The sequence below is a fragment of the Balaenoptera musculus genome, chromosome 3 (assembly GCF_009873245.2).
Source record: "Balaenoptera musculus isolate JJ_BM4_2016_0621 chromosome 3, mBalMus1.pri.v3, whole genome shotgun sequence".
Lineage (NCBI taxonomy): Eukaryota > Metazoa > Chordata > Mammalia > Artiodactyla > Balaenopteridae > Balaenoptera > Balaenoptera musculus.
The window spans coordinates 104,753,858-104,779,756 of record NC_045787.1 but is presented as its reverse complement, the minus strand read 5'-3'; the positions used below and the strand labels follow the sequence as shown (position 1 = coordinate 104,779,756).

The window sequence follows — 25,899 nt, the reverse complement described above, 5'->3', positions numbered from 1 at the left end:
AACAGTCCCTCCTTGAAATGCTTTCTTCACTTGGCTCCCAGGACATCCTAAGGTCCCAGGCTTCCTTCCCATCCCACTTGCTGCTCCTTCTCAGTCTCCTTTGATGGTCCTTTCTCCTCTTCCTGAACTCCCAACATTGGCGTGCTCCAGGGCTTCCTCTCTTCTCTACTCACATTCACTCCCTTGGTGAACTCCTCCAACTTCAGGGATTTAAGTAGTATCAATGTGCTGATCACTCCCCAATACATATTTCCAGGGCAGACTTCTGCCTTGAATTCCAGATGCATTCTTTCAGTTGCCTTCCTGACATCTCCACCAGGATGTCTAATGGACAGCTCACTTTCTTTTTTTTTAACATCTTTATTGGAGTATAATTGCTTTACAATGTTGTGTTAGTTTCTGCTTTATAACAAAGTGAATCAGTTATACATATACATATATCCCCATATCTCTTCCCTCTTGCATCTCCCTCCCTCCCACCCTCCCTATCCCACCCCTCTAGGTGGTCACAAAGCACCGAGCTGATCTCCCTGTGCTATGCGGCTGCTTCCCACTAGCTATCTATTTTACATTTGGTAGTGTATATATGTCCATGCCACTCTCTCACTTCGTCCCAGCTTACCCTTCCCCCTCCCCATATCCTCAAGTCCATTCTCTAGTAGGTCTGTGTCTTTATTCCCGTCTTGCCCCTAGGTTCTTCATGACCTTTTTTTTTTTCCTTAGATTCCATATATATATATATGTTAGCATACGGTATTTGTTTTTCTCTTTCTGACTTACTTCACTCTGTATGACAGACTCTAGGTCCATCCACCTCACTACAAATAACTCAATTTCGTTTCTTTTTATGGCTGAGTAATATTCCATTGTATATATGTGCCACATCTTCTTTATCCATTCATCTGTTGATGGACACTTAGGTTGCTTCCATGTCCTGGCTATTGTAAATAGAGCTGCAATGAACATTTTGGTACATGACTCTTTTTGAATTATGGTTTTCTCAGTGTATATGCCCAGTAGTGGGATTGCTGGGTCGTATGGTAGTTCCATTTTTAGTTTTTTAAGGAACCTCCATACAATTCTCCATAGTGGCTGTATCAATTTACATTCCCACCAACAGTGCAAGAGGGTTCCCTTTTCTCCACACCCTCTCCAGCATTTATTATTTGTAGATTTTTTGATGATGGCCATTCTGACCGGTGGGACATCTCACTTTCAACATTTCTAAAACCTAACTTCTGATTCCTACTCCAAATCTGCTCTACTTGCAGTCTTCCCCATCTCGGTTGATGATGACATCATCCTTCCTGTTGCTCAGGCTAAAACCTTGAGTTTCCTTTTTGTCTCAGAACCCAAATCCAATCCAACAGGAAATTCTGGGCTCTGCCATCATAATATATCCAGTACCCAGCCGTTTTTCACCACCTTCATTGTTAACGAACTGGTTCAAGCCTCAAGCTACCATCCAGCTCTTACCTGGACTGTTGCATTAACCTCCTAAATGGCTCTCTCTGGTTGCATCTTTGCCCCCTACCTTCTATTTTCAATATACATCATCCATAAGAAAAATGATGGGACTTCCCTGGTGGTGCAGGGGTTAAGAATCCTGCTGCCAATGCAGGGGACACAGGTTCAAGCCCTGGTCCAGGAAGATTCCCACATGCCGCGGGGCAACTAAGCCCGTGCGCCACAGCTACTGAGCCTGCGATCTAGACCCTGCGATCTAGAGCCTGCAAATCACAACTACTGAAGCCCGTGCGCCTAGAGCCCGTGCCCCGCAACAAGAGAAGCCACCGCAATGAGAAGCCCACGCACCGCAATGAAGAGTAGCCCCCACTCGCTGCAACTAGAGAAAGCCCGTGCATAGCAAAAAGGACCCAACACAGCCAAAAATTAATTAATTAATTAATTAATATAAATAAATAGAAAAATTATTTCACTCCTCTGCTAAAAAATCCAATAAAGGATTCCATTTCACTCAGAATAAAGGCCAAAGCCCATATAAGGACCTACAAGGTCCTACAGATTTCTCTGCCATTCAGCCCTCCCACCAACCATAGGACTCCATTCCATACCCTTCTTCCCTTCCCAACACTGGAGTCACACTGGCCTCCTCATTGTGCTTCCATCACCTCTGCCTGGAACACTTCATCCACACTTGCCCACTTCCTTCTTTTCTTTGCTCAGATATCCCTTTCTCAGGCATGCCTACCACATGCACTTCATTTAAAATTGAACTCCTCACTCCTATATACTTTCAAATCACCTTGCTTGATTTTTCTCTGCAGTACTTACCACCTTCTAACATATTATATAATTTGCTTGTTTATTATATTTATTGTGTTGCCTCCCAACAGAAAATATAAATTCCTTGAAGATAAGGAATATTTTTCTGCTGTTTTTTTGTTACCGTATCCTTAGCATCTTGAAGAGGGCTAGAATAGTCAATAAATATTTGTTGAATGAATGACTTAATAAACCTCCAATCTTAATAAGTCTCATTCTACTGTTACCAACCAATAAGCCTTACTTTACAACACTGGGGTACTTTTATTATTTTCTATCCTACTCTCTCCCTGAGGAGTGTATTATTTTATTCCCGTATTTCTGTACATGTCTCTTACTTTAAAAAAATTGAAACCATTTAAAATGTTCACAAAGTAATCAGTGACTCTTGAACAAAATTAATTAAATTCCCACTTAGTGGAAGGACACACTGGGGTTTTGAGAGATGTAATTGCTTTTCTTGCATCATACCTAAATCAGCAAAACCTGGTACTTTGGTGCTTTCTACTTGACAGTACCTCTTTATCATGAAATGGAAAACACACTTTTGATCATTACAGTTGCTGGGCAAAACAACAAATGCTTTGAACAAGACAACAACCTTAATAAGTGAGCCCTTTTACCTTCTAACTGATTTTGTCTTCTATCAATGTATCTCACAAAACTGGTATTTTCACTAAATGTACTACCCGCTAGTTCCAGGGAATGTGTTTATCCTTTTCTTAGGTGTTTCCTCTGACTAGAATGTTCACTCTGTCATCTCTGTTTGTTAAAATTTTACCCATTCTTCACACCAGGACTCAAAGGCTGCCTCCCCTGAAGCCTCTTTGGTCCTACTAGTCAGAACTATTTCCTGCCTCTGTGTCCACAAGCAGTTTTTGGATGTCTGTCTTTTATAGTTCTTATTACATTTCATGATGTGTACAATTATTTGTCTACCTATGTTTTTGCATTTCTCAGTGACACCTCCCAGAAGACAAGGACTATACCTTGTCAAGAAATTAATATTTGGTCACTGAATGAAACCAAGCAAAATAAAATTGAGTACAATACATGTGCATATTCAGATGTGTCACAAATAGACAAGAAAAAAGTACTGTTTGTAGCTACCTTCTTTTAATAATGCCTGAAACGAAACTACTGGTTTAAAAGTGAAGGAGCTTTGGCTGCCTGACAATAATATTTAAAGGTCATAAGTCATGGCCTCAGAGTGACCATAGTAACGCAGCATACACAGTATAAGTCATGTTGTACCATAATTAAGGGAACAAAAGCTTTAGAAAGCCTATTAGCCTTGAGAGAAAACAAATTAGAATTAACAAATGTATTTATGAAACGTTTTTATTGCAGTGTTTTCTTCAGGGTTCATAGAAAAGCTGAAACAAATCTTTAAATTTCTTTTGGCAGAGGGTAATAATATGACATATAAGCCTTATAGTTGTTTTTTTTTTTTCAGTATTCAATGAGAACATACATATTTCCTTCCTTTAAGTGAAATATCTTTATATCTGTTCTCCCAACTTTTTACCCTGTTTTTTATGTTGGAGTAGTAATCAGAAACCAGTCCATGTGAATAAATATTTTAATAAAATTGGTTTGGTTCTATTGAGAACCCAGTTTTTCTAGGAGAGGATTTCCTGGGAAAGTGCTTTGTTTTTTTCCCTAGGTTAACTGCATCAAAGGTCTAACCCTCCCTCGCTTAGATAACATAGGCTCAAGTTCCCTGGTTTATATAAACTATGGAGAAGGTCCGTCTCAAGGGCATGAGAAGAGGAGTGGAGAGAAAGTAGGGCAGGCAGACAGACACTTGGGACCAGTTTGTTCCTGCTTAGAACTGAAGGAGCTGAATCAAACCTTCCTAAAGGTGAACCAAGGTATCATGGTCCTCCACTGTCTCCTTCATCAAAGCCCTGCTCTCTGCTTGCACAGAACACTCAGTTCCATATGCCAGGAGAACAGAAACACCAATGGTAATTTACAGTGAGAGCAAAGTCCTGCTTTCCACTTGGCTTCCCTGCTGGTGGTACACTGTGCTATTCATCTCAAAGTTGTTAATCACAGGCCATTTTTCCTCTATTTGGTAACATTATGTTCACCAAAAAGTTCCTCCTTTAGCAAGATTGTTACTCTTTTGAGGGTCACAGGCTCCTTTGCACATGGAAACATTTCTCATGAAATTTGGAGAAATTTGTGAATTTCCCACATCATCTTTGGACCATAGACACAAGGTTAAAAATAAATAAAAACAAGGCCCACAGGTTTCATGTAATGAAATTATATTTTAGATCTTAACAAAGCAGAACTACAGTTACATGTGTACATATCACAAGGACACCATTTTCTAGGATACAGCTCTTTCTATAGAAAAGGCAAGGTCACCTCTCATTCAAGGTTTAAAAGAAAATTCTAAATGGAAGGTATTTCCACATTTTAAGGGTAAAGGAATATTTTGTCAACATGTAAATTTCCTAGTGATTAACTGTAGATCGATTATAAAGGTGAACTGTACTTCCATATTTGTGGCCAGAGTTGGTTTGGGTTTTTGTTTGGGGATGGTTGGAATGAGCTAACTTCTTCTTGACATTTCATTCCAGTGGTTCTGAAAAAAGGGCTGGCTCAGCTCCCCCTTTCCACACCAGTATAATGGTTGGGGTGAGTATGTGATTTTGAGATGAGCAAGTGAGGGACATTTTATTCATTCAACAGATATTTATTGAACACCTACTGCATGTCAGACCCTGCCCTATGATCTGGGAAGACATCAGCGTTCAAAGAAAGGGATCATTCTCCAGGAAAGGAGAAAAAGTCTGTCTGATGTTTTCCTCAGACATGAAGGAAAGGTTTTCTTTGAAGCACAGAGTGAAGGCTACTTTATCTATAAATTCCCATGAATTCTTTTGGAACAGGAGGAGCTAGGAACTCACCTGCTTCTCTTTGGGGTTTCATACCCTGGGGCCACAGATGTCCTGCTATAACATTCTCCCATCTCAAATCAGGCCCACTGAGGTACCCTGTCCGCGGGACAGACATTGACTATCCCCATTCCTTAGAGGTTTAGAATCCCTGTTACTGCTCTGCCGTCCCCTGTTGCTAGGCAACCACAATGGCTGTGGAAAGGACGGTTAACTTCCCAGAGAAAAAAATTTCAATTACAAAGCCACAGTAACCTCTAAAAACATCTCACAAATCAGATCCAGGCAGGAGTATAGATAAAAAATCACTACATATTCATCATTTCTGGAAAATGCATTCAAAGTGGGCCAGAAGCAGTGGTTTTGTGCTCAAACCATAACACGTTTACATACAGAGCCAGTGCTAAGGAAACAATCACACTGTCTGAGAGGGGTGCGTTCACAGAAATGGATTGGTTTACAGGCTAGCAGTGGTTTTTGCAGCAGACCACCTCTCCTTGTGATAATCTTCCTTTTCTGGGACCCACAGACCCCAGACAGAAGACCCCACCTGGCCACATCCTAATTAAGGCTTCCTTCTTGAGCCAAGATTGCAGAAGTGATAAATTGTGCTGATTAGCTGGTGATCTGCTCACTGTCACAACTCATCTGCAGCCACTGCTCCTTCTTCCTTATTGTTTGTCCGAAAGACACCAGCCACTTTCTCCCAGCCAGTTGCTACATCTCTCCCTGGAAGCATTTGTAGACCCAGGTCAGCTTGTATTCACTCCACTTCCTGCTCTGGCAGGAAGTACATATAGGACCTTTGCAGTCTACAGATCAGAATCAGTCCTGGGTTTTGATCTCTTATGTCCTGGGCTTACCCAAACCTAATCACACAGCCCATCCCAAAACAAATTAGGTTGGTAGGACAGAAATTTTTCTAATCGCAGAGTCTGTTTCTAGGGATGGAGCGTATAGACCAAATAGCAGTAATAAGAGTGGGAATAGTTGAAACTTATCAATTAAAGAGTGTAATTAGCATTTACTTCTTCAATAGAACTTTAAGTCACCCAGATCCTTGGTAAAACAACCCTATGAGTAAAGTTATGAACTACTGAGCAGCTGGTGTCCTGGGTGGAAAAATCAGCACTAACTAGGTAGGTGTGGAAAGATAAAGATTGGGCTATTAGCCTTGCATCTAGGTAGCAGCCTGTGTGGAATTCAGAAAATCGTCTTACCTCTACACGACTTCCTTTTTTCTTTTAATTTATAAAAGACTCACTGGAGTTGTTTCTGTCAGCCCTTCCAGCTTTAATATTCTGTTCCATTTCCTTAGCCCAACTTATTAAAAAACCCACACTGTGGATTATACTTTAGTGCATTTTAGAGGAATGTGCAGATGTTCACTATGCAGTTGGTTTCATAACAATTTATGAAAGGAAGGTCATCTCAGTGATGGCTGGTGAAAGGCAGTGTAAGCACTAATTATTTATAATGCTTATTAATCTTATCTTACATCTCACTGATCTAAAAGAGGTGGGGAGATATGGTTGGTACAAAAACAGGCTTTCAAAAAGTCCTTGACAACAAAGTGACTTTTCCACTATTACTCCTCCTTAAATGAATACTATAGGGAAGGATTTCAGAAGGAGATGGTGAAGAAATTAGCAGATTTATTGAAGACATATTGGTCTATAGAATTTTTGACTGAACAGGCTAAATAATGAAATAAATGATACTATCCTTGTGTGATTAAGTTAAAGGAAAGTGCTTATTAATGAAAGTCATTGAAATGATCTTATTTTTAAAAGTTGGTTGTTCCTATAAAAGGGTTTCATCTTCAAGGAATTCATGGAAAAGACTCTGACAAGTACAGGTTTCTGGTAACTGACCATACTGCTGAACTGAATGAATAAGCATTTTCAGAACTCTAATGGAAAACTGATGAACTCATAAAAGTGCTAACAAAAGATCAAGATGAAAAAAAAATTAATTACATGGGACTGAGTGAACTGATGAGGATGATTATAATTTTTGTGACTTTCTGTTTGAATAAAAAAAAAAATCCCACAAGGACTCAGAGGCCAAAAATATACAAATCAATTTTCACTGCAAAGTAAAGGAGCTGTTACAGTGGAGGATTACTGGACTGAATGTCAATATTATGACATAGTATGAGTGTGTTTCGTGTTTGGTAATTGCAATCATTGTTGCTTTTGTTGTGGTCATCCATTTACAATGCTTGGTGTCAGTCTATTTAACTCTTGTAAAAATAAAATACAGTGTGTGTGTGAAAAAAAAAAAGAAAGAAAAAATTGATAGGTGATAAACATTTCTGAGTCTAAATGTAATTTAATGTTAGTATGTCAGTCCACAGTGGAAAGTAAATATAGGATGTGGGTAATACTGGTGGGAATACAAATAGAATTTTTCTTTAAAAATGGATGAATCAGGTAGTTAACTACAATTAATATTAGGTTAGAGTAGACATATTCTGGATTTTCTGCATGGTAGCCATTCTTATTCTAATTACTGGCTTATTTTATGTCTAATCATTAAGTTCATTTTGGAGTTGTATTGTTTCATGTCTCTCACCTCCCATGACCACACTTGATTGGAAGAGGGATGTTAGCAGTTATAATATGGATTAGTGAGTTTTTGTCTAAGGTTTTAGATATTGGGCCTAAAGAAACCTGCAGTTAATCTCATTTATATGGTTAATAAAGTTTTTTTAAAAGTTGAAAAAAAATTAAAAAATAGAAAAATAAAAAGAATATTTAACTCTAATTTCCATTTTTTTTTTCTAAAATATTTAATGCAAACTAATACTATGAGAGTTGTCTGTTAGGGAAGAAATTAAATAAAAATCCTGACTTTCACTAAGGTGTAAGCAGGACAACACAAGTGAAATACAATATGATTCCTAAATTTAATTAATTTAGCAAAGCAGGAGCTCAGAGGCAGCAGAAACCATGAAAATGCTAGAGTCAGGGAATGTGAAGCACAGTCTTTGAGGGGACATTGTTCTGTAGGGATGCAAAAAGACATCTTAAATATTAAGGGACAAAGAGACCCTACCTGGCATCTGGTTATAAGTGCAAGACTTCTGTTTTAAAAGCATTTTCCAAGGTGTTTTAAGGAACTGAGAATCCTGAGATAAAGTTAAATATTGGATATTAGTTCGACTGTCGTTTTGCTTCCAAAGGGATGCTAAAATTTAGTTATTTTTTGGTGAAAGTATTCATCTTTTTTTTAATCCAAAATACTTTTATTTGTTCAGAATCAGATGTACTTTTAGAAACAGTGGGAAAAACAGTAATGCTGAATATTTTAGAAAAATGTGAGTCATTACCTAAAAGTGAAAAGATATTAAAAATTTATTTCAGTGGTAAGATTGTAATCTTATTGGAGGAGAATGGTAAGATTGCAGTTAATGCTGGGAATGAGGCTCATAAGTCCAAGCCATCGAGTTTGGAAATACCAGCCTGGGACAGTGCAGTCTTGGCATATTTGAAAGTAAATTGTTCCAAACATTCAAATATTTGAAAGTCATCATGAATTTTAGTGATCTGTTCTTCCTGAAAGGAAAAATCCTACTATTGGTAGAATAAAGAAACTGGTTGGAGAATAGCCCATTGCTTAGTTATACAAGTATTATCAGTTTGTTGACTATATTTCTTAAATCTAAACTTGTTTTGCATTTAATAATTATGGTCAATATAATATTAAGTGTTCTCTCAGCTAAAAAAAAAAAAAAAAAGTTGGGCTGAATTTTTAGAAAAACTACAAATTCCCCTAGTCTAGAGGAAAAGGAGGGGTGTTAAAACAAAACTTCTAGAAATATATAGAAATCATTGTCATTTCCACCATTAAAAGTATTTTAAACTAAAAAAAACAAAAAACACTGTGAGCTCATCAGGGCTCTTAAAGACTACTATGCACAATTTGAAAACTTACCTGTGGTCTGTCAGAAGTGCATCTTTTCTTAGAATCAGAAATCATATATATGCATATAAGAAGGACTCAAGGATTATACATACTTTATGTGCTCTCATCCTAATACTTATCAGGATGCCTTATCAAACTTAGGTCAGAGCTGAAATAAGATAAGACCAGAAAGGAAGGTAGAAGAAGAAACATATAATGAGGAGAGAGCAAGACAGAACAGAGAGTAGATTTACAATGAAGTAGAATGGCTGAGGAGAGAAGACAAAGCTGCAGTGGAGGTTTTTAGAGTTTGTGCTTGGGAAATAGACCTTTGGCTTTTATCCGTCCACTCACTTTCAATTGTACATTCACTTCTTCAATAAATATTGAAGACCCATTGTGTACCAAGCATGGTGCTAAGCATAAATAAAATTGATACAGTCCCTGTTCTCAGTATCAATTCAGCTGATCAGTTGATCATTCCATCAAGGTTGTCATTCTAGTAGCCATGAATGTTCTATTGCAAAAAGAGCAAATGAAGAAAGTTTTGGATTTCCCAAAGGGTATTCTAACTTAACAGATCCCTAGCACCAAAAAGAATAAATGAATGAAAGCAAACAGAAGTACCTCATAGGTATTCCTCCTGTGGAGGTACCATCCTGTGGAGACAAATGACCACTTTTCACAGAGTTGACCTAGGGAAGTTGACTATGTTTTCATTGTAATGGACACAAGGTGACAGTGCCCGTGGCTGGGAGTCAGGGTGTGTCTGAGCTATATGGGAGGACAAAAGGAGGTCATGAAGGTGAGAAAAAAACCACAGTAACATCTTACAAACAAGTACATGAATTGCTCATTCCATGAACCTTAACAACCCAAACATTTTTCAACTGATTGCAATGATTTTCCTTCTGTTTCTCTCAAGAATTAGCCAGCTCTCTTGTCATTTTTGTGAGCTCTTCCCTGTGTTGCTGATTGCTTGGCACAGTGGGTCTCATTATCTCCAGGCTTCCAGCCTGTTTTAATGGAGAGGGATGTTTATCTGTGTGAGCAGAGAGACTTGCTTACCCCTTGGTCCTAAAGTCTTTTGTCAGGAAACAGGAATAAATTGAAAGCAATTAGCTGATGAGCAGGAATGTAAACTTTTCATTTATGGCTTTTTTATGGCAGGAAGTAAATATTCCTTTTCCCTTCTTACAATTCTGTGTTACATGAGCATTTGTCATTTGGGGATGCCAAATAGCCCTAATGTCCCTGTGGGAATTGTCTATGTCCCCTTGTACTTGGTTTTAGAGGGACAGTAAATTTATGTACTCAGCACCCACCATATAACCCAAGGAGGGACAAACCCTGTCCAGACAAAGGACTGCATAGCATCTGAACTTGGCTATTCACCAACTGGATCCTGGGACTTTGAATCTCAAACAAGTGATATAAGAATAAAAGAAGCAGTTGAAGTTCTAGTTATCCATTTGCTCATTTATTTTTTCCACAAATATTTATTGAGGCTCTGCGACATGACAGGTATTTTTCTAGGTGCTGGTGATATAGTGGTAATAAGGAAGACAAAGTTGCTGCCCTTAGCAACTTCATACTTAAGTTGGTGGAGGCAATAAAAAAATTCAAAAGGTAATTTCAGACAGAAACAAGTGCTGTAAAGAGAATAAGACAAGGATGTACAACTAGGAGCAGGTGATAGCATAGAACTGAAACATGAAGGATGGGAAGAAACCAGCCTAGGGACCCTTGCAGGGAAGAGTGTTCTAGCCAGTGGTTCAGTCCCATTGTCATAGAAACATTCTGAGTAGCAGCATGAAAACCTCTCTGACCTCATGTCTTTGTGTGCTCCCCTTCACAGAAAAATGCATCCAAAAATTTGCTTATTTTTCCACCTCTCTTCAGTCTTCTCCAGCCATTCATAGTATCCACTGGAATGGCTTTCATTCAGGCCACCACCAGCTTCCACCTTGTCACCTCCCTTCAATAGCTGCATCCTGACCTGAATTTTCCCTATTATGAGTCCTGCTTCTTAGTCTCTGGAATGGCCTTTGTTTCTACCCATTCCTAACCAACCCTAACTGCAACCTCTGCTGATTTCATGAGCCTTAATATACTGCCAATTAACTCCATTTTTCTTTTCTTTGCCAGCATTGGTTTCTGTTGCTTTGAACCAAAGTCTAATTCATGCACTTATATTTTTCATATTACTGTTGATTTTTATCCAGGAAACCCAACTGTTCAACCTACAGCACAGTCCTCATTCATTCTTTTGCTTACATTCAGTGCTCTTGTTGAGGACGTACTCGTGTTCCTTCTATGATTGACCTACTGTTCACTTATAGTTATTCACTTCTTGAGAGTAAATTGTTCATTCATTTAAAAACATTTATTATTATGTATGTTCCTATCACAGTGTAAGATATTGGAGGTAGACATAGTTAAAAACAATAATGGTTCCAAGACATATTTGTTAGATTGGTACACTCACCAAAAAATTTCTCTTTTAGTTTAATGTATTTTTAAATATTCTTCATGTTTCTCCTAATGCTTTGCTGCACTAGTCTCTGTAGACTCTATGTCATTTATAACTCTAATTGTGTCTCTGTTAAAATTTCTTATAGATTTGTTAGCTGTAAAATTAAATATAATTTATTTAAATATTATATTTTTAGCTCTTTAATGATTTTTTATACTTCCAATAAAGAATCTAGACTCAAACAAGTAAAATCAAACAAGGTGACAATAGAGAATCCTAAGAAGCCATTTCTCAGAAAAATCATCTTCTCCACTAGGATTTTTTTCATGGCTCACAGCCAAATGAATGAACATGTTTTGATGAACATTTAATTGTGAAAGACACTTTCAGTTACAAGTAACAGGAAAGGCAACGCACAATAGTTAACTCATAAGGGAATTTGCTGGCTCATGTGAGTAGAAGGTCCAGAGATTAAAGGTTCTTCAAGGGTAATCAGTGATGGTATCAGCACATAGTATCTTTCTATCTTACCATTCTTCTATCAACAGTGTTGGCTTCTTCTGAAGGCTTGCTTTCCTCGTGGGCATAGAATGGCTGCCAGTAGTAAATGTGACTGCAGGTGATTTTGTTCATGGCTAGAGATAGAGAAAGAGAGTTGCCTTCCAAAACTTTAGAACAAAAGTCATATGTTTTGTTTTAATTGGGTGATCCTAAATAACTGAATCACTTTGGCTGGGGAAACGTTGATTGACTCAAATCTTAAATATATACCCACCCTCAAACCAACTACTATGGCAACAGGAAAGGATCCATGAGAACCCACCCTTAGGACTGGGGATGGGATCAATGCCATTCAAATCACATGGCCACTACATAGTGAGGAAGGATGAAATATATTTGGGAGGCTTTAACACTAGCCAATGCAGGCATACGTTTGCACATAATTTGTATATAGTTAGCATATGCATTTCTTATTTGATTATTTTATTAGAAGTAAGAATGATTATATCTTACAAATACAGGATGTTGCCATATAAGTACTTTACATACTTTTTCATGTTATCTAGACTAGAAAAATATTCAGTAAGATTAATTTACTATTACAATCCTTAAGGTCATTATTTCTCTATTTTTGTGTTTTTATTCTTTCTCATTGAGGTATATACCAGCAGGGGAAACAAAAAGTTAAAGGGTAAGAACACTTAATATTTTTATCTGAAATATAATCTGAGAAGCACTGTTATAGATAATACTATGTAGTAAATAAACAGTAACCACGTAGTAGTTTATATATCATTTATTTTCAGAATATAATATTTCTATTTAAAATACATTGTACTCACTAACCCTATTACATTCGTGAAATTACCAATCATCTTGTAGCTATAGATTAGAAATTATTTTGAAATTTTTATGTCTAATGATGTGTTTATTTACTTTGGAAAAGACATCCATTTTAATCTCTCTATCCTGAGAATGATGAAACTTCATCTTTACTGTCATAGAACCAGCAACAAAACAGAACATCTTGATCAGCTCAAAAATTCACTGAAATCTTCCTTCATATTTTAATGTAGTTCATTATTATTCCTTTATTTTTTCTACCATTTATTGACTGCATTCACTTGATTGAACACTTAGTCTGTGCCAGGCACTACTGAGCACTGAAAGTATGTGTGTGTGTGTGTGTTGCTTGTACAATGGACAAGGATTTTGAGAGGTTTCTATACCCTTCCCGAAGTACATAGAACACTGAAAGAGAGGTCAGAAGATTCAGAGTTGGGATAAGGATAGGAGAGAATGGAGATATGAGAAAAGTACACACATTTTCCTTACAAAAGGGCTTATATCAGGCCACTGAGTAGCAGGAAAGAGTTCTCAACTCCAATTACCAGAGTCGAAATATGACTGTAAGTCACATCTTCATTATCCTTCACCAAGAAGACAACACTTTGGAACTTGACGTGAATGTGAGTTGAAAGTAAACGACAAGTAGGAAAGACAATCAGCACCACCTGTACTTATTCAATGCAGGGAACGTTTCGCCATCCTAGAAGTATTCATCATCATGAGCTATCAGCACAGTGGAGAAACAGTTCCTCTTAGAATCTGCCCATTTCAACACAGGACAGTATTTGTGTGTTTCCTAGACAACATATGAACATTATTCAAAAATCAGTTAAGCTTAAACAACTAAAAAGTATTGAGAATGTTGTATTTATTATTTTAATTTTAAGGAATAAATTTGATCTTGGTGAGGTTAATGTGTGGCCAGTAAAAAATAAGGGAAAAAGTTTAAATAGAGCAACTCAAAAAGGCAAGCAATTTTGTCAGTGTTCTTAGTGTTAATTAGGAACACCCAGCCTATACCACACAGGGGAAAAAATGCCCACAATCTACCAGACACACCTCAAGCAGTGAATTATTGCTTGTCCTTGTAAGACTTTGATTATTATTTTATTATTCTATGAGAAAGTTTGTGAGATTCTTGCTGAATCAAAAAGCAATTCAGCAAGAGTGTGAAGTCCCAGAAACTGGTAAGATGGAGCTACCTTGCCGCTTTCAATATATCACACTTGTTACTAACCATTTGCAAAGGATTATTTTGGCCATTCTGATTTGCATTAGTGAAAGAAGTTACGTGAACTGTAAATCCCAAAATTGGGTAGAAATTATCGGTAAAGGAAAGAAAATAATTCAAGAGAATAAAAAATATAACGAAGTGCCTTAATAAATGTCATTCTTAGTTTTAACTACAATTAATATACAATTTTTTGCTTTCATCTAAAGGCTCTTGTAAAAACACAATAGCTTCTAAATTGGTTTCTAAATTTTAGTTACTAAATGAATTTTGGTGAACTATACTGCAAATCTAAAACTTAAAAATAAAAAAGGTAAAGAAATAGCAGTTACATTCCCATGTCTGCTTCTTCAGAAGTATATTGTTTATAACATTAAAATTCCATATGCATTATTATAAGGATTTACTAGTTGTAATTTATGAGATGACTGTGCCGAGCCTTCCAGGAGCCATCTTTCAATCTGTGCTGCTGAAAACAGACAAAAAACAAATATTTAACAATGAAATATTTATTGACAATAAGACCAATTTGTCAAGAGAAAACCATTCTCTATGTAGTAGACATCAGCTGTCCTTTTAATCAAGACACAGTCTGATAAAAGGGAGGCTTTCTGAGGCTGCTCCGAAAACAAATGTATCCTCATGATAGAATGGTTCCCAAAATAAGCTGACACGTTTGGCTTCTTCCTGTGGGTATATTGAATTTCCTGAATGATCTTCCTATCATTTCACACATGGCAGATGCAACAGATCAGCAACCAAACAAAACTCCTGCCAGTGGAGGTGGTTGCTCGGTTATCACTATGGGAACTACTTTCATTTGTCTATTAATTTACCTAATGACAATTTTTTAAAAACCCATAAACCTCACACTGAGGTTTCATGAATTTGCTTATGAAGAAAAAAATGAAGCAAACAGTCAGACTCCCTTAGTTGAAGCTGGAAATATAAAGGAGATCAAAACCACAAATGAGATGGTACTGTAGCTTATCCTAGGTTGAAAACCTCTCCTTAAAGTAAAATATTTCCGTGGTTAATTTACAACTTCAGAAATGAGAATGTAAAAGTTAACTAGTAGCTAAACTATATTTCCTCAAGATTTTTTGTATCTTTCAAACTTACCTTTAAACGTATATTCAGAAGTTGTTGTGATTTGTTTTTATTAGCAGAAATGACAGATTTTGCTGGCAAGGAAGTCTTTCAAGTCTATTGACTGTTATTTTCAAACATTGAAACACTGCATTATTACATTAACTTTAATGTAGTATTGGCTATAGGAGCAAAGTCAAGTTATTTAGTGGAAAACTTGTCACCTTACTGATTGATTTTAAGATTCAAATGTTCAATTACTCTCATTAAATATGTTTTTTAATATTTATTAGATATGATATACGAGAAAAATAAGTACTTTACAGAAATTTCTAAGAGAGACTTATCGAAAATATAAAGTTTAAAAAAACTGTTTTGGAAAAAAAAAAAGACCATTGTGTTTGCTGCTGGCTCTTTGGTACAGAAAAAGCATAAAAGAAAAGTATTAATCAGATTGTATAATTCAGTATTACCCCCAACACTAATATTAATGGTACACCAGTGACTGTTCACTGGATACAAAACTGCTAGGTACAACATAGTTAATATGCCTGGGTTAAAAATGATTTTTTTTGGCAAACATTATGGCACATGACTATGTTTCAGACCACATTAAACATCAATAGTCTATGTGAGGTACTTCATTAAATGTCACTATGTGAAAATTTGAATTTCTACAACAGATAAATTAAGGATTAGTTTATTTGCAATATTAATTATTTATTCACCTCATTAAAAACCTCAGTTTTTTTTAGAGGAGGTCCATGTGCCCCCTTAACTGTACACAAAGTTTTGTGTATGTAAGGATTTGTGCATTTGGCCAATAAAAAGGACACAGAGCTGTCCTCGGATTTCTGAAAGACTGTATGTTTCAACAAAGTTTAAAAATTATGTTTCTTTAGTGTAATGCCCATCCCTCATTATCAAATGTAATTTGATTTATAAAATATTGATTTAGTTTGTTTTGCCAAAGAAAGTATACCCACATAAGAAAAAAATGCTATAAAATGACAAATATATATGTGTATTGATTATGAGGATGAATGGACTCAGAACCTTAGGAATATCATTAAAATATATCACAACATCTTCATTTTTATACATAATTTAAGAATGCATAAACGATAACAATATAAACAGAGCTATCATTTATTGAGATCTTAGACTGTGCCAGACTTAGTTCTATTTACATTATTTCACTTTAATAGTGTGGTGACAGCCATTATGATTATTGCTGTTTCCCATATGAAGAAACCAAGACTTGGAGAAGTTAAATAATTTATCCAAGATCTCACAACTAGTAACTAGAGGGCCTGAAATTCAAATATACGTCTTTTTGTTACTAAAATATATACTCTTCGCCACTGTGCTATAATACATTTCCTATAGCCCACCACCACGCAAAATGTTATCATGGATATTTTTAGGTTGTGAAGTAGAGTACTCAAGTTCACCCACTGAATATTTAGAGTCCTGGCAATCACATTTACTTCTGGAAACTGGAGAAGTAGGTACGATTCCCCTTCCTTACATATAAGTGCCTCACATCTTTTCAAGAACAAATACTAGTTAGTATAACCTCAAACTTCACTTTTTTTTTTTTTTGCATTCACTTCTTTTTTAACATCTTTATTGGAGTATAATTGCTTTACAGTGGTGTGTTAGTTTCTGCTTTATAACAAAGTGAGTCAGCTATACATATACATATATCTCCATATCTCCTCCCTCTTGCATCTCCCTCCCAACACCCATCCCACCCTCTAGGTGGCCACAAAGCACCGAGCTGATCTCCCCCCTGTGCTATGCAGCTGCTTCCCACTAGCTGTCTATTTTACACTTGGTAGTGTATATAAGTCCATGCCACTCTCTAACTTCGTCCCAGCTTACCCTTCCCCCTCCCTGTCTCCTCAAGTCCATTCTCTACGTCTGTGTCTTTATTCCTGTCCTGCTCCTAGGTTCTTCATGTCCTTTTTTTTTTTTTTTTTGATTCCATATATATATGTTAGCGTACGGTATTTGTTTTTCTCTTTCTGACTTCACTCTGTATGACAGTCTCTAGGTGCAACCACCTCACTACAAATAGCTCAATTTCGTTTCTTTTTATGGCTGAGTAATATTCCATTTTATATATGTGCCACATCTTCTTTATCCATTCATCTGTCCATGGACACTTAGGTTGCTTCCATGTCCTGGCTATTGTAAATAGTGCTGCAATGAACATTGTGGCACATGAATCTTTTTGAATTATGGTTTTCTCAGGGTATGTGCCCAGTAGTGGGATTGCTGGGTCTTATGGTAGTTCTATTTTTAGTTTTTTAAGGAACCTCCATACTGTTCTCCATAGTGGCTGTATCAATTTACATTCCCGCCAACAGTGCAGGAGGGTTCCCTTTTCTCCACACCCTCTCCAGCATTTATTGTTTGTAGATTTTTTGATGATGGCCATTCTGACTGGTGTGAGGTGATATCTCATTGTAGTTTTGATTTGTGTTTCTCTAATGATTAGTGATGTTGAGCATCCTTTCATGTGTTTGTTGGCAATCTGTATATCTGCTTTGGAGAAATGTCTGTTTAGGTCTTCTGCCCGTTTTTGGATTGGGTTGTTTGTTTTTTTGATACTAAGCTGCTTGTATATTTTGGAGATTAATCCTTTGTCAGTTGCTTCATTTGCAAACATTTTCTCCCATTCTGAGGGTTGTCTTTTCGTCTTATTTATGGTTTCCTTTGTTGTGCAAAAGCTTTTAAGTTTTATAAAGTCCCATTTGTTTATTTTGTGTTTTATTTCCATTTCTCTAGGAGGTGGGTCAAAAAGGATCTAGCTGTGATTTATGTCATAGAGTGTTCTCCCTATGTTTTCCTCTAAGAGTTTTATAGTGTCTGGCCTTACATTTAGGTCTTTAATCCATTTTGAGTTTATGTTTGTGTATGGTGTTAAGGAGTGTTCTAATTTCATTCTTTTACATGTAGCTGTCCAGTTTTCCCAGCACCACTTATTGAAGAGGCTGTCTTTTCTCCATAGTATATTCTTGCCTCCTTTATCAAAAATAAGGTGACCATATGTGCGTGGGTTTATCTCTGGGCTTTCTATCCTGTTCCATTGATCTATATTTCTGTTTTTGTGCCAGTATCATACTGTCTTGATTACTGTAGCTTTGTAGTATAGTCTGAAGTCAAGGAGCCTGATTCCTCCAGCTCTGTTTTTCTTTCTCAAGATTCCTTTGGCTATTCCCGGTCTTTTGTGCTTTCATACAAATTTTGAAATTTTTTGTTCTAGTTCTGTGAAAAATCCCATTGGTAGTTTGATAGGGATTGCATTGAATCTGTAGATTGCTTTGGGTAGTAGAGTCATTTTCACAGTATTGATTCTTCCAATCCAAGAACATGGTATATCTCTCCATCTGTTGGTATCATCTCTAATTTCTTTCATCAGTGTCTTATAGTTTTCTGCATATGGATCTTTTGTCTCCTTAGGTAGGTTTATTCCTAGGTATTTTATTCTTTTTTTTGCAGTGGTGAATGGGAGTGTTTCCTTAATTTCTCTTTCAGATTTTTCATCATTAGTGTATAGGAATGCAAGAGATTTCTGTGCATTAATTTTGTACCCTGCAACTTTACCCAATTCATTGATTAGCTCTAGTAGATTTCTGGTTGCATCTTTAGGATTCTCTGTGTATAGTATCATGTCATCTGCAAACAGTGACAGCTGTACTTCTTTTCCGATTTGGATTCCTTTTATTTTTTTTTCTTCTCTGATTGCTGTGGCTAAAACTTCCAAAACTATGTTGAATAATAGTGGTGAGAGTGGACAACCTTGTCTTGTTCCTGATCTTAGTGCAAATGGTTTCGGTTTTTCACCATAGAGGACGATGTTGGCTGTGGGTTTGTCATATATGGCCTTTATTATGTTGAGGTAAATTCCCTCTATGCCTATTTTCTAGAGGGTTTTTATCATAAATCGGTGTTCAATTTTGTCGAAAGCTTTTTCTGCATCTATTGGGATGATCATATGGTTTTTCTCCTTCAGTTTGTTAATATGGTTTATCACATTGATCGGTTTGTGTATATGGAAGAATCCTTGCATTCCTGGGATAAACCCTACTTGATCATGGTGTATGATCCTTTTAATGTGCTGTTGGATTCTGTTTGCTAGTATTTTGTTGAGGATTTTTGCATCTATGTTCATCACTGATATTGGCCTGTAGTTTTCTTTCTTTGTGACATCTTTTTCTGGTTTTGGTATCAGGGTGATGGTGGCCTCGTAGCATGAGTTTGGGAGTGTCCCTCCCTCCAGCACTGTAGATTTTGGTTAGTCAAATAAGGAAATAAATCTTTGGTTGCCATAGCTAATTCTTCACTCATAGTTTATTCTTCATACCCTCAACATTTTTGAGCATCTACTATGTGCCAGTCCTTAAGCTAAGTGCTGGGAATGCAACAGTAAATCAGAAACATACTGTGCCTGCTCTTACAGCCTAATAAAGACAAATCAAAGAATTTCACTGCTGAAGATGTCTGAAAGGTCATAGTCCAGAATTTCCCAATGCCCATTTCATGAATCTGAGAAGCAGATTTTCACCTTCCCTTCTTTACATATATTGTTTGATAGAAGACTCAAATACATTTCTCTTTTCCATCTTGTGATGGGCAAAATTGTAAAATGACCCCCACAATCTTTGCCCCCTCTTGTTACTCCCATGGTTGTGTTGTTTTACAATGAAAAGGATTTTGCAGATATAGTTAAGGTTACTAATCAATTGACCTTAAGGTAGAGAAATTATCTGAATGGCCTAACCTAATCACATGAACTCTTTCAGAACAGAGAATTCACCTGCATACCTACTACACAACACAAAATCTTCATATCACATTCATCTCTCGCATCCCATTCAGTTTTTACAAAGTATCCAAATAATATCCTTTAGAGTCAGAGATCCAATTTGGAGTTAAATATTGTTTAGCTGTCACCTCTCTTTAGACTCATTCAACTTGGGACATTTTCTCATGCTTTTCTTGGCTTTTATCATCTTGAAACTTGAAGATCACAGGCCAGTTATGTCGGAGAATGTCCCTTCGTTTGGATTGGTCCGGTTTTTCTTCATGATGGTTGTGCATATTGGAGAAATGAAACTGTTTTCTTCTCACTGATTACTTTAAAATAGCATACAATTTCTACTTTTATGATTACTAGTGTTGTTAATTTTGATAACAAGGTGGTGTCTGCCAAGATCCTCCATCGTAAAGTATTCTTCCCTTTGTAATTAGGAAATATTTTGTAGGAAGGTAATTTGAGACTATGTAAATATCTCATTCCTTACCAAACTTTAAATTAATTCGTGTATAATAATTGTATCAGTATGGGCTCATGATTTTCTGTTTTATTCATTGTTTTATAATATGCTACTATTATTACTTATTTTAATACTCAAATTGCCAGAAATTGGTCAAATGGAACTTCTTTTTTTTAATTTTATTTTTTTATACAGCAGGTTCTTATTAGTTATCTATTTTATACATATTAGTGTATATATGTCAATCCCAATCTCCCAATTCATCCCACCACCATGCACCCCCCCCCGCCACTTTCCCCCCTTGTGTCCATACATTTGTTCTCTATATCTGTGTCTCTATTTCTGCCTTGCAAACTAGTTCATGTATACCATTTTTCTAGATTCCACATATATGCATTAATACAGGATATTTATTTTCTCTTTCTGACTTACTTCACTCTGTATGACAGTCTCTAGGTCCACCCATGTCTCTACAAATTACCCAATTTTGTGCCTTTTTATGGCTGAGTAATATTCTGTTGTATATATGTACCACATCTTTTTTATCCATTCATCTGTTGGTGGGCATTTAGGTTGCTTCCATGGCCTGGCTTCTTTTTTTTTTTTTTTTTTTAACATCTTTATTGGAGTATAATTGCTTTACAGTGGTGTGTTAGTTTTTGCTTTATAACAAAGTGAATCAACTATACATATACATATATCCCCATATCTCCTCCCTCTTGCATCCTGGCTTCTTAAAGCTGGCTTTGCTACAGTGTTATTTTGACAAGACCCCCCTCTATACTCTGAGCACTTCCTTACTTTCTGACAGCAAGATTTCTTTGCCTCATCTTGTACTTTCCCTTCCCTAGCCCTGGAATTGGCCATTTTTCCAGGGAGTCCTGGTTTTGGTTACTGATACATGATATTTAGAAACCAAGAATCAAACTCTGAGGGTTGTTGCTCCTTCCAATCACATTAGGCTTTCTTTACTTTTTCCGAAACATCATGCTCTCTCCTGCCTAAGGCTTTTGTATATGTTATTCCCTCTACCTGGAATGCTCTTCTCTCCTCTTCACATAATGAACTCTTCTTACTCATCCTTCAGATCTCAACTTAAACCTTGCTTCCTCAAGGAGACTTTCCATTGGTGCCCAGACTAGTTGAGGTCTCCTGTCATAGCATCATGTCCCTTTAAAGAACTTTAGAGTATAGTCATCATTTTGTGTCATGTTTCCTCCTTGCTCTGAAGGACAAAGTCTGGTTTTGATCAATATGGTATCACTAGTGCCTAGCACATAGTAATTCCCAACAAGTATTTGTAGAAAGAATGAGTAATGTGAGTGAGTAAATGAATGAATGAATAAAGAAATTAATGAATGAAGCTAGAACTAGACCCCAGTGCTTTCCCAGTTAGTCCACAGTGGACACTTAAAACCTTTAAAGGTAAAGAACTCACTGAAATAGTACTCCCTAGATTCTCAGACATAAAGGCACAATTTGATTCTTTCTAACAAAACCCTGAATTTTTCACACTGGATCAAATGATTTTCCACATTATTGCTGAAGTTAGTTCTTCTTGGAATGGATTCAGACAAAAATGGACAACCAAGTACCCTCTGAAAAGGTCATAGAGTTTACCACTCCTGATTAATCACTTGGTTTTATTCTCCATTGGATTTATTATATTCTGAGTAACTTTGCTAAGCTGTTAAGAAAACAAAAAGCTGCAGAAGAATATTTAATTTGATTGCATAATGCTAAATCTTTGCCACCTCCTGGCTCCCTAATTAAATCTTGTTTTTATACAGCACCTTGTCCTTGAGTGTGGGCTGCTCTACGAGTCTCAGGAAGGGAATTTATGGTAGACAAAATCCAGAAACTTGCTTTGAGACATGGTGGAAGTCTAATAGACCTACAGTTGTCTCTACAGGAAGGGCAAACATACAATTGTCTTCTTGGCCTGATGCATTTATGGCTTTCCTCTGGTCTTGAATCAGACCTAGACTCAACAAAGATGCACCTATAGTTTCTGCCTTTCCCCAGCAGTAACTCCAATAACTGTCCCTGTGAACTATGTCAGACCCTTTGGCATCCTTCGGAGAATTTGATTATTGAATTCTGTTGACTGGCTAGAAGGAAAGTGGGATCAGAAGGGCAGACCTAAAATAGTTATTGTTCTTTCAATCCTGAGAGATACATTAGGAGAGTTTTCAAGAGGCTTTTTCTCATTTTACATTTTCTGAGGTGGGCTTCTGAGACCCTTGGCAATTTCTCTTCTATTCATTTTATGTTATGTGTTGTCTATTATGAAAACAGAGAATCTCATAACAACTTACAGAATGGAAAATGATTATTCAACTATTTTTCCTTTTCCCTGACTTACACTATGCTTTTCTTCCAATCCAAGATTTTTGGCAAAAATGAAGACCTGGGTGAAAAAAACTACCTGTGTTTCCATTCAAATCAGATGAGAAATGCAGAATACCCCCCACCCCATGTGAATTAGGAATCTCTCCTTTGTTCTTCTGGGGCTGCAGTGAAGGAAATATTCTTGGCCATGTTGAGGCCCCTGTAACTTGATATTTTAATACTTCCCACCAGAGAACCTAACCAGTATTTATAAATTCAAGAAAAATCCCTCTACTTTTTAGCCCCCTTCCAGTGGTAAATTTTCCTTACTCAGTCATGTTTCAAGTGGTTTAGCCTTCACTCATGACCCATTTAATGTAGTTATTAAAAGGAACAGTTATTAGTATATCACATCTAAGAAGTAATTGAGATGGATGCAATTGATTGATGTGATTTAATTAAGTAGAACTTTTTGCCTACACTGAGAAAATCATAATGTGAGCTTTACTAAACAAACTAAAATAACCTGAGCAGGAACCAACTGAGTATTCAAAGAATCAAAGGCAAAGAATCAAAGCAAGCTTACAAAAATCTCTAATGAGAATGCTGTTTGAAAATACATTGTTCAGCTTTGAAGTAAAAAAAAAAGCTGAGCAACTGGGCTCTAATATTTTCTAAATAGAGATACATTTTAATTGTTGGATTACTTTTGAATTTTAGAAGGGTGATTGACAATTTATGTGCCATTTCTAGCAAAGGAAAAAAGAGAGGTAATGGGATTCTGTTCACCATGCCTTCAGTAGTGGCCTGGAAGATGGAACTGCAAAGGCCCATTTTTCCCTCCAGGACTGTATTTCATTTGTCAAAATGAATATGGGGTATCGAGGCATTCCTAATATTTACTAATATTCTCCCAGGTCAACAAAGCACCACAGACATTAGCAGAATACAGCATACCAACAAAAGCAGAGATGCTGGTAATATTCTAGCCTTGTCAAATGACAGTCTCTGGCCATGAAGAATGTTGGGTAGGGCTCTGTTAAATTATCCAAAGAGTTATTAGATATCTGGTTTATTTGTCTGTATAGAGACTTTCTTTCACATCCTACTGAAAAGTATTTAAAGTAAAATAATATCCTACAAATGCCATATTCCTGAGAGGACTCTAGAATGTCTATTTGTCTACCAAGGCAGTTGAGTAGGAGTGATGTTATGATGGTAAATGTGTACATTTCTGGCATAAATGTTTACTTGCCTCTGCTTCTCAACAGCTGAGTAGTTTCTCTGTCCTCCCACTTGAAGTCATATGATATCCAGTGAACATCACCTCTTTGGAGGCTGCTAGTGTTTATCTTCTAAGTGCTAATATTAAAACAAAGTTCTTGATTCAGGCGACTGTGAGCCTGAATTTCTGAGTATCATTTCTTCTCTTCTAGAGTCTTCCATAAGGGCAATTATCTTTGAAAAGTATAAGTCACTGTGCTACCTCTTTCAACACAAATCACAAGTGTCTGCTTGGCCAGAAGTTAAAAAGCAAATACATATTTTAAGCCAAAATTTAAAATAGTCATATATTTAGGAAATTCTATTGCTCTTTTAACTTTTAAGCATATTCATGAAATATTTTTAAAGTTTCTAAAAATGTTTACAAAAATAGAGCTATTTAGTGAGTTTACAAGATACCTGAAAAAATTCTTATTTTGATTATAGTCCTTTCTTTTTTTTTTTTCCTCAAAGTTTTTTAGTCTTATTACCATTTCTGTTAACAGATAACATCTGGGGGAAAAAAGAACAAAAGTAGTAGTCAAAGTTTACAGCACTTGCTTGAGCTAAAAAGGACAAACAATAATTTGGAAGAGTTCTATCAGTGCCATACAATATTGTTTATTAAAATTAACCAAGATATAAACATACCTACATTCAATATTGATATGTCAAGCACCAAGAAAAAAAGGAGCAAAGCATGAAAAAATGTATTTTCTTTTTGTTTGTTTTTTTATACTGCAGGTTCTTATTAGTAATCAATTTTATACACATCAGTGTATACATGTCAATCCCAGTGACCCAATTCATCACACCACCATCCCCACCCCACTGTGGTTTTCCCCCCTTGGTGTCCATACGTTTGTTCTCTACATCTGTGTCTCAACTTCTGTCCTGCAAACCGGTTCATCTGTACCATTTTTCTAGTTTCCACATACATGCGTTAATATATGATATTTGTTTTTCTCTTTCTGACTTACTTCACTCTGTATGACAGTCTCTAGGTCCATCCAATTATAGTCCTTTCTGACATATAAAATTGGTCAACAGAATTAGAAACTACAATTTTTAAGTTCTGTGATGGCAGAGACCATTGTAACCTCAATACCTAGCAAGTAGTAAGTATTTAATAATCGTTTGTTGAATGAATGAATGAATGAATAGATGGATGTAATACTGACAAAATCACGTCTTATTAGTAAGACAAAAATAATAATAGAATAATAATACAATTATATAGTTCTTTTTATAATTGAACATAATTTTCATCTATTCATTGGAATATTTAGTTATTTTTATCTACAAGAAAGACATTCTGAGAAATTATTATTATGGTTGGTATTAATAACATATCTAATTGTTCCTCTAATCTCTATACTCATGCTGTACTGGCCTTTCTTTGCTTTATTAAACATATTTTTGTACCCATGCCTTGTAAAGAGAACTTTAAAATGGCAAGGACAACTGACTCAGAAAACAGCATAACATGATGAAAAACAGTAATGGCAAATACACAGAAGCAAACTAGACTGTTTCCTTGGAAATTTTAAAAGCTTCTCATATCTATGATCATTATTTCATTGTAACTCATTAGGTAAAAATTTAGGAAATTGGCTTTATTCAGTTTTGGTTTTTCAGAAGCCTTTTATGTCTCCAGGAAACAGAAATCAAACTGTTATTGAAACTTAGAAAACAATTGACAACATTGCTTAGACTTCCATATTTCTTTTTAAACCAGTGTAGAACAATGAATCAGTGTTTAGC

At 36.3% G+C, this 25,899-nt stretch overlaps 1 protein-coding gene across 1 annotated transcript in view; it reads right to left on the bottom strand.

The window, feature by feature from the left end:
• The window catches only part of CCDC192 (coiled-coil domain containing 192), a 228,233-nt gene extending 216,017 nt beyond the window's left edge, over window positions 1-12,216 (bottom strand). The window contains exon 1 of the mRNA XM_036847282.1: window positions 12,115-12,216. Coding sequence (XP_036703177.1) covers window positions 12,115-12,216 — 102 coding nt within the window. The remainder of the gene's footprint in view (window positions 1-12,114) is intronic.
• Window positions 12,217-25,899: the final 13,683 nt, after the last annotated feature.